This window comes from Protobothrops mucrosquamatus, unplaced genomic scaffold (genome assembly GCF_001527695.2).
Source record: "Protobothrops mucrosquamatus isolate PMUCROS unplaced genomic scaffold, P.Mucros_1.0 scaffold579, whole genome shotgun sequence".
Taxonomy (NCBI): Eukaryota; Metazoa; Chordata; class Lepidosauria; order Squamata; family Viperidae; genus Protobothrops; species Protobothrops mucrosquamatus.
In genome coordinates this window covers 255,356-265,774 of record NW_015386880.1, presented here as the reverse complement: position 1 = coordinate 265,774, position 10,419 = coordinate 255,356, and the positions used below count along the sequence as shown (strand labels likewise).

General features: G+C 37.0%; 1 protein-coding gene across 1 annotated transcript in view; it reads right to left on the bottom strand.

Annotated features, from left to right (window-relative positions):
• CACNA2D2 (calcium voltage-gated channel auxiliary subunit alpha2delta 2) overlaps window positions 1–8,007 on the bottom strand; it is a 568,828-nt gene extending 560,821 nt beyond the window's left edge. The window contains exon 1 of the mRNA XM_015817370.1: window positions 7,927–8,007. Coding sequence (XP_015672856.1) covers window positions 7,927–8,007 — 81 coding nt within the window. The remainder of the gene's footprint in view (window positions 1–7,926) is intronic.
• Between the last annotated feature and the right edge of the window lie 2,412 nt (window positions 8,008–10,419).

Here is a 10,419-nt window from a genome sequence, read left to right as displayed (position 1 = left end):
TTTTTCAATAAACTAAGGTAAAAATAAACTTAGTGCAGTGTCTATTTGCTATTTACTCTACCTTTTACTCTTTGTGATAATGGCACAAAATTACTAAAACTGTTATCTCCTTATTCCAGAATAACTCAGCATTTTTTGGCCAGAATAAATCTATTAAATGCTACATAAGCTGGCATCTATACATCTTCTTTTCTCTGGCAACTGTTACAAAGTACAAGATATGCATTTCTAACTTGTGAGAACTGAAGAAGGGGCATATTTTAATGTATTATGTATATACTCTACTTCATTAGGCAAACATAATAAACACTGGAGCATATGCTTTCCTGACATTTCTTAAGGTGGATGAGGGTAGAAATCTAAGTGAAAGGAAAAAAAACCAAAGAAGAAAAAGTGAAAATTTTCCAACAGCTTTTCATAATTTAGTATAATAATAATAACAACAACAACAATTAACACCATAAAGCATCAACATCTGCCTATCCCAGGCCCTTGGGAAGGATTCTATAAGTGAATAAAAATGCCAAATCCAGTCTGAACATTTGGCTGGCTCTGTGATGAACCACAATATAAAATCAAAAAACACAAAGACCTGCAAATAGAAATAGAATGACTGTGACAAAAGAAAGCAAAGATAGTATTGATAGGTGCTTTGGATAGAGTCTCAAAACAACACCACTTGAATAGTAATAGCAATAGCAATTAGACTTATATACAGCTTCACAGTGCTTTATAGCCCTCTTTAAGCAGTTTACAGAGTCAGCATATTGCCCCCAACAATCTGGGTCCACATTTTACCGACCTCGGAAGGATGGAAGGCTGAGTCAACCTTGAGCCAGTGAGAATTGAACTGCAGGCAGCCAGCAATCAGCAGAAGTAGCCTGCAGTATTGTATTCTAACCACTGTGCCACCACGGCTCATACCATTGACACTGACAAAAATCACCATCAATCAATTGCAAAAGGCAGCTTTACTTGGAACAGCTTATATTCTGCAACAATGCCTTTAACACATCAAATAACAAGATATGCCTATCCCAAGTCCTTTGGAAAGATTCAGTAAGTGGATAAAAATGCCAAATCCAGTTTTAACATCTGGCTGACTGTGCCACCAACATAAATAATTCATTAAATTTATATGCCACCTAACTCCTAGTGACTCTGGGTGGTCCACAATTGTTAAAATGTTTAAAAACAAAGAACAATAGAAAAAGACACAAAAACAGCAAGACAAAAGAATTATGATAGAAAAGAAAATAAATCCAGAGGGGAACACAAAGGAATAAAGGGGCATCAGTCATCTTGCCAAAGGCCTGAGCAAAGAGCCAGGTTGTCAAATCCAGCTCGAGAATCCAAATAAAACTTCAGGTTCATTCTATCTCCGAAATCTTACTATTTATTGAATACACTGCATGGTAATGTCAAAGCAAAACTAATTCTGAGGTTCCAACACCAATTCATAGACTTAAAAGAATACTTTTCTCAGCCAAACCCCCATCATCTTATTTAGTTATGGGAACCGTCTACTTCAAATCCACACCTGTTATGGTGTCCTTGAAAAGATTTCAGGTTCTCACAATCTTCAGCGGAATCCTAGAAGTTTTGTTTCTCCATCTAACCCACTTGAAAGTAACGCCCTTACTCTAAAGGCAAGTTGAACTGCAGAGGCACATAGCTGCCAAAGTTTCATCCTTGACACAGGTCTTTATAGCCCTTTGAAATACCAATAGGGTATCGTTCAAACTTTAGAGAGAAACTCATTCCAGACAGCAGCTGCTTCTACACAGAAGGTAAACTTCCAGAGTCCCAATAAGTGGCATTATTTGATCAATGGAACCTGGAATGCACCAATCCTGCCAGATCAAATCATTCAAGCAGATACTATGCGAAACAGATGGTTCCTCAAGTAACCTGGTCCTATGCCATGTATGATGGACACTTTTCTTCTTTTAATTAAGAAGGAAATGGCAAATAAATAAGTAATAACTAGGATCTCTTAATTATTCAGCATGGACACTGAAACATAAATAGAAAAGGGAAATGGAAAAATCATCTGAATCTACTTATCAAAATATTGGGTCAAATGAAGGTTGTCATTTACCACAAAAGTCAGAAGCACCAGATTGCAGAAGACTAATGTAAGCGAAGAAGGAAAATCCCACTATAGCGCTAAAATACGGAAGAGAAAGTTTTAGTAGAGTAAGGTAAAGGAGTCCCTGAGATTTTTTACTCCTCTAGTCGTAACTGACTTTAGAGGGAGCTCATTTCCATTTCTAAGCCATTGAGCCAGCACTGTCCAAAGATGTTTCCACATTCATATAGCCAGCATGACATCACGCTGTAGCATAGAGTATGCGGTAAAGCACAGAGCGCTGTTACCTTCCCACTAAAGTAGTACTTATTTATCTACTCACATTTGCATGCTTTCAAACTGCTAGTTGACAGAAGTTGGGGCGACTAACAGGAGCTCACCCTGTCACATGGCACTTGGGTCTTGAGACTGTTTGCTTTCCAGCTGACAAGCCCGGTGTCTTAACTGCTGAGCCATCAGTGTTTATACCAGAATAATTTGCTGCTATTTGCAACCTCCTACAGTGAAATATATGCTGTCATTTAACTAGCTCAGTGCCTGCTACTTTCTTATGGAATCATACAACATGAGAAAATTTATTATGAGCAGATTAGTGGCCAATAAGATAAATCAAACAATTCTGACATGAATAATGCTCTTTATATAAATGAAATCTTATATCCCATTTGTTGCGTTTTTTAGACATCTAAATCTGCTGCCTGTCTCCACACACATATACAAGTTATAGTATAATGTCTCTGCATTCTTTTGCATTTTTTCCCACAGTGGTAAATGAAATATTCCTTCTCAATTCCTAACATGTGTTAACTTATTTACAATTGCTGATAAATGTTTTCTTTTTCCCGTTTTACTTGACAGATGATACGCTATAATTTTGCTCATCATTTCTCTGCCTGAGAAAAATGGAAGAGAAAACCATTGAGTGGATGACCTTTCTGCATGCAAACATATTTACTCCAAGTTTCAGTGAAAACAGGAATCCTCTTGTCCTTCGCTTGTGCTACTGTCAAGGAAGACTGTTACTTGCTAATTGTATGAATTGATCACAGCAGTAAGGTACAAGCCTGGAATTTTTTGGCTTGGTCCAAATTTGTCATTGGTGGGATTGATTGGGAAAACACCTAGAGGCTACTTCTGGAAGACACTCCAGGCAAATCAATATAACAAACCAGGAGTGTGTGTGATTGGGTACAATAAAAAGAAGGACAAGGACATCATCTGTTGTGCATAAATCAGATATTCAGCACCCCCCTCCAGCAACTATCTATTCAATGCATCTCTCTGTAATAGAAATATGATAATTCACTAGCTTCATTTCCATCTATGCTAACTGACAGTAACATAATATTTTTTTCAAAAATGTAAATACTTTCTTAAGAATTTTGCCCAATAATTCATGGTCACAAGAAAAGCAATATCTAACTTTAGATAACATTTGCTACAGTAGAAATTTCACAGAGTATCCCGAATCATCATCACTGAAAAACTGAGTGCTAGTTTTCAACCTCCAAAAGCAGCTTTATGGTATAAAAATGATAATCCTGTTTTTTTAATCAATATTTTTACAGACGATCTAGTGTCTTTGGGCTAATGCCTGATTCTCAGCTGTCTCGAACAAAATTTTAATATTCATTTCAGTGGCAAAAATTAAAATTTCCAAAATTTATCATCCATTTTACTACTTTCCTATTTAAAGCATCACCTTAAAAATATTCAGAAAGTATGAAGAGGAAATTAGTTAGCAAAATTAAGATGAGTCCACATTGGCACATCATTATGATTTGTAAGAATTTCCCCTGGTATCAGGTACAAGTAGTCTCTGACTTATGACCAAAATTAAGCACAAGATTTCTGTTGCTAAATGAGACATTTGTTAAGTGAATTGTGCCCCACTTTACGATTTTTCTTGCCACTATTGTTAAATGAATCACTGTAGTTATTAAGTTATTAACATGGTTGTTAAGTGAATCTGACTTCCTCATTGACTTTGTTTGTCAAAAGGTCGCAAAAGGTGATCCCATGACCTTAGGGCACTGCAACCATCCTGAGTCAGTTGCCAAGTGTCTGAATTTTGATCACGTGACCATGGAGATGCTGCAACAGTTGTAAGTGTGAAAAATAGTCATAAGTCATTTTTTTCAATACAGTTTTAACTTTGAATGGTCACTAAATGAACAGTTGTAAGTCAAAGATGACCTGTATGTCTATTTCATTCTGTGTTTCTGGTCTAAATGGCTTTATTAAAATCAGGATATATCTGCTAAGTGAGACCAGTTAGGCTAGTTAAAGACCTAATAACTAGGTTTATATAACATATTAAACGCAGGCCAACAAAACACAGTGGCTGTGTTTACAATGGCTGCCATGTTCAAGCAGCCAAACATGTAGTGGTTTAGTATCATGGTTTGGCCCTTACCACACAGTACAACAATGGCTAGTTTTCTACACCAAACTACAAACTCCCCACTTCATTTTACCTTAGTTTAGCATGTTGCTCAAATACAGACAACGTATCATTCCAATCTCAATAATCCACTCACTCCCAGGTACTGACCATGGTGATCCTACACAAGCCCATACTCCTACAATACCCAAGGTTCATTTACCTCAGCGTGATCATTACATGTCATCCAAATTATGTTATTTACCTAGGAATAGTAACAGATGTAGCAATGGATCTAATTGTATCAAATCTAGCAGCATCAGAGAACTGCAGGGCCATCAGAAAGTGATCTGACAGGGAAGAAACAGAAACCTTCCCCAATTCTAGATCACGCTCCCACTGGTCTACCACAAAACCTGGATCAGGCAAAATACCACTTAAGGCCCTGGAAGACCTGGGACAAACCATGGCTATCATAGTGGCTTCAGATCCCACACTCAGGGAAGACAAGTTAAAACCCCCGAAGAGCATAAGCCTGGAAAATTCCACTACCAAACCCAGTCACAGAATCAAGGAGCTCAGGCAGGAGATATTGCTTCACAACAGGGCAGCTGGCACAATAGCAACAATCTCAGATGAGCAGTAGAACCCAACTTAATAAATAGGGTCTTGAACCCAGCAATCTGTGGAGCAGCACCTCTGAAGGCCACCCAATATCTTGGATGAGACTCACTGTACCTCCACATCTATCCTGGAGTCTTGGTTAATTCTTGGAAATAGGTCCTTCTGCCCAGGAAAAAAAGTCAAAGATATTAATGAGCATGGCAGAACGCTGATGGAAGTGGCAGTGAAAATATTACTTATTTGCCCTTCAGTAAACTGATACTTTGTGATGAGCCATCTCCATTTGATGGGAGTTCTTGTAGCATATGCTAAAAATTCCAAATCTGCCCACCAAAGTTGAGCAACCTCTGGTTTAGATCAATTTCTCTTGGATCCAGAGTAGAAGGCAGACAGCAAATATTCAGAATCAGAAAATCCTTTATTTATTAAGGATTCTGTCCCTTCACTAGACTGTCACTAAGGCCTTGACTTGTAATCAAGATATGGCATTTGGTTGACTGTGAAAGGCAAGTTGTGACAATAAGGAATAAAAGAACAATTTCTGTTCCATTTTAATATCTCTATTTTCAATTACCATTTCAATGAATACTGAAAATCATTTCAGTTAGTTTGAAAAGACAGGTAAAGAGTAATCTCGGGAATTTAATATGAGACTGACACTTGGGAGGTAGGATTATCCTGATAACACCACTGATTAATTCTTTTTTGGCTTTGGGATCACTTGTGCCTCAGTTCCCTCTTGTACATGACTTTGTACTTGATTGTAAATCACTATGAGTTACTATCTTTAAAGAGCTCTCAGGATGGTAAAGTCTACATGCTTAGTTTTCCAACAAAATGTGTTAATATCACAATCTTTGATTATTTATTCTGAATCCCATGACAGCAGGTGTTGTTTGCAACAACTAATTTATGTTACAGAATAAGTAACATAATAATATGCTCTTCGTGATGCAGTTGCTGTCCTGGCTTCATGTATTTCATTAGGCCATAATGTATTTGCTTAGTTTGGGCAGAGAATGTTGGCAAGGATCTAGCTGCTGCAATCTGTAAGTTATGTCTTAGTGTTACATAACTCTGGCAATATGCACATCTGGTATTTTTTTTAAAAAATCCAGAAAATGTATAAAATTTGGAGTATCTTTTTCTTCAAAACAATTTATATAACTGAATCAACATTTTGCTTTTCAAATATGTACCTCTCAACTGGATATATATTTCAACTACTTCTATCCATGAACTATGAAACCATTCAGAACATTATGTTCATATTACTAAGAACGATATATACAATTTTCTAAAACCAGCCAGCATAAATAAAGTTTACTGATGTGTCCATGAAATAGCCTTTCATCCTATAGACTCCACAGGTCTTTAACAGATGCTCTTTCTATGGAACTGGATTTAACTAGGCTGGAACTGAGTACATCTGCTCTATTTTTCTTACTGCCATCAAAATTGGAGGCTTGCAAAAATAAATCAACAAACCATGTTCAGAAGAAAATGTTGGCAAGCATTGTTTATGTTTCTTGGAAACACAAACAATTCCCAAATAATCAGCAGCATTTCCTGTTTCTGGAAATAATTCAAGATTAGAAACAAAAATCCTTTGTACCAGCAGTCATAGAAAGCACTCAGCAACATTATATTTTCTAGAGCCATATTTCTGACAATAAATTTTAGGTCTTCTGTAACAAAACAGTTGTGAAATGTTAATGATTAACCACAGCCTCAGATCCACAGCAAGCACACAATGAGAAAAATTAAGAAACAACACTTTGCCCAGAAAAAGGGCAGGAAGTATTATTGTTCTTTAGTGCTTCCTCAATGTCTAATTAAATAGAGGCAGCTCACTTTCTCAGAAGAGCTTGTTTGTTTCTCTCTCACACATATATACACATGCAGACCAATAAAGCATAAGAGACACAAACTCAAAAATTGTAAATGATTCTCTGGAAGAGATCTGTAAGTTTCAGATCTTTACCTCCTCTGGTGGTGGTGCTATTTTTAATCCCAGGATGTAGAAGACTGAATCACAACAAAGAGAAAAAACTTGAGTCCTAAAACAATAGAACAGGTATCATATCTCTGACTGTGTTAAATATATTCTTAGTGGGGATTTGCTGGGGACTATTATTATTTCTAATACTGATATTTCTGTTTGAATTTGTCCTTGATGTTATATACATGTACACATAAACACACATACACATACAATATATATAGTGTGCTGAATATCTAAACAACCACTTCATAAACACATGAAAACAGGGAAAGGGAAGCAAATGGATAAAAGTAAATAAATAATGAGCTGAGAATAATCAGAGGCTATTAATTAGAGATCACCATTTCCCGCTATTTCTGAAATATACCATTGTAAAATAGTATACTTAAAATTAGGAGAGCTAAAAGATTTCTCTGACACTCTGATAATGAAGTGTGTTTGTTTTTTGGCTTAGCATAATATGCAAACCTAAACTTTAAGGCTTAATATTATCTGCAAACTACAACACTATGGCTTGTTTAGCAAATCATGCATAACAAACCCTTGACACAGCTTAATATAGTTTTAAGAAAATGCGATACTGCCAAAATATATGTTATTCAGACTACTTAAAAGGATATGGTTAAAAATGAGCACCATTTTTAAAAATCAGGCAGCAATAGGATATCAAATCAAAATTCACTATAAAACTATTATTCTGATAATCAAAAGTTTCAAACATTGGTACTAATGAATACTCTATAGTCTTCTGACAGCATAGTTTTATCCAAATGCTGACATAAAGAAAGTAAACATAATGCCAGAAAAGAAAGCAAATTTTACCTGTCTGAGCTGCTTAACATCACCAAATATCTTCATCACTCCATCAATCTCACGCTCTAGCCTTTGAGCCCAATTCTGCATTCTGCGAAAGAAAGTTTGAAAGGTAGAGTCAGTGAAAAGAATGTGACTAAAATTTAGCATTTACAGCTTAGCTAATATCCTTTCTTCTTATGTTCAGAAGATCCAACATGTTTGCCTCCCATGCAATACAACTACAAGTTTATCAGCTGGTGAAGGTCCAGTACTAGATACATCTTAAGTATACAGAGAGAAAGAGAACTAAAAATAAAAATCAATAAAATACTTACGTTTGAATTACTATTTTTGCTAAAAAAATATTATAGAAGTGGGACTTCAATTCATTTCAATAAAGATATATCTGTTATAAAATAATGCTGATACTATTCATTCTAATTTAAAAAATAGCTGGCTATATCATTTCTCTAAAAAATAGGGAGATGGAGAGAATGGAGGGTTTTTATTATTTTATTTTATTTTATTTTTATTTTGTCACCCATCTCACTGTGAGGTATCTCTTACAACAAGACTGGAGGACTTGTTCAACCTTCTAAAATGTTAGAGGTAAAACACATAAAGGATAGATGCATGCTATGGATGCATGGTTAAAATAGTATATTTGTTTTCCATAGAATTGCAGTATTAAAGTTTACCTCTAGCAACTGATTAATCCTCTATCATACTACCAGCGAAGGCTCTGAAAGTTTAAAAAAAAGAGAGAGAAAAACATATTTTCTTTCCTTTTCAATCCTAAATGTTCCTATCTAAATTTACAGAGGCTGAATCCTTGAACAAGAACATGCCATCTAATGGACAATAATGTATAGCAATCTTTTGCACACATTTGTACATAATTAGGCTTTTATTTATGCAAATTAAGCAGTGTCTTCAGCCTCTTAATGAATGTGTACTTGTGAAGGTTGCAACAAGAAGTTCTACTCCAAAGCAGGACATTCTGGTCCCTCATCTTCTCATTTCCATTCATCTCTTCCCGCTTTTGCAATTCTAGTAACCAGGCTTGCTTGCTTTAGGCAGGATGGGAGTTCCCTTAGGCCTCTTTTTGCTTAAAAAAATCCATATCCCTACAAAACTTAAGAGTTCCATTGAGCTTGGAGCACTTCCTCAATTTAACAGCCATGTTTTGACACCACTTCTGTTGGCACTTATAAGCGGAGTTTATTGTTAGATGGAACAATATTCACTGAGACCAGGAGGGAGCCTGGAGTTCATTAGAATGCAGGAAGCCAAAGGACTGGCTTGTTAAAAAATAAGCTTGAAACTTTTGAACAAATTGTAATATGCTCTAAAGCAGGGGTCCTCAACCTTGGCAACTTTAAGACCTGTGGCCTTCAACTCCCAGAATTCCTCAGCCAGCAAAGCTGGCTGAGGAATTCTGGGAGTTGAAGGCCACAAGTCTTAAAGTTGCCAAGGTTGAAGACCCCTCCTCTAAAGAAATTATCATGTGCAGCATTCCAATTTCAATTTCTTAAACGAAGTGCTATCTATCTATATTTCAACATTTTCTCCTCTTTTTCAAGCATGGCTTGATGCCAGCAGCTTTCTTAAGTCTACTTTAAACATGAGAGAGATCCAGAGCAAAAATGCTGAAAAGTCAATAATAGCTGCCACCTAACACTAAGCATGGGAAGGGCAAAGCAGGTTTTTCATTATGCTATGAAAAGAATGGAAGGAAAATGCAGTTCATAGAAGGGAAGCAATTGTCTGAAATAACTTCAGTCTTAATGTATAATACCCATTCTTTATAGAACATGCTACATCTAACAGCTAGAGCCCCTCAGCCAGTTAAAGGAGGCATCTGACAGTCACAATCTACTGGTCTCCAAACAGGGTTATGCTATGCCCTTGTTGGATTTGGGGGGATATTTGAAACTCTTGCTAATGCAGACAAAGTCTCCGGGTGTCCTGCAGTGACAATGTGCCATGTGACCAATCTCCCCTCTCAGCAACAACTACTAGCAGCATGAGGAACGTATTCCCTCTCTGCCTTCACTTTTCCTTCTGTTCGCAAGCCCAGGTTCAGCAAGAAAAAGACAGAGGCAGCTTGAGTATTGGGGCCAAGCTGCCTGGCTGCTACAACAAGTAGCAGGGAAGTCAAAAACACTTCTCAGTTTCCATGCCATGCATATGAGGGAGCGGTGGGATTCAGCCGGTTCGCACCTCTTCAGCAGAACCGGTAGCTAATTTTTTGTTGCCCAGGCCCAGAATGGACTTCTGGAAGCGGCATCCACACAGCGAACCCGGTTGTTCACATATTTGAATCCCACCACTGATATGAGGGTTTGTATAGCAGCAGTCTAGAGAGAAGCTGATAGCAAAAGTGCTGCTCCCCCTGCCTCTGGTGATCATTTGATTGGTTGGGGGAAAGTTAAGCAGAAACTGGGGCTGCAGGATATTGAAATTAACAGCCCCTCACAAGGCCCTGAAAATGTCTTTGCAGAGAACAGCCAAATCCAC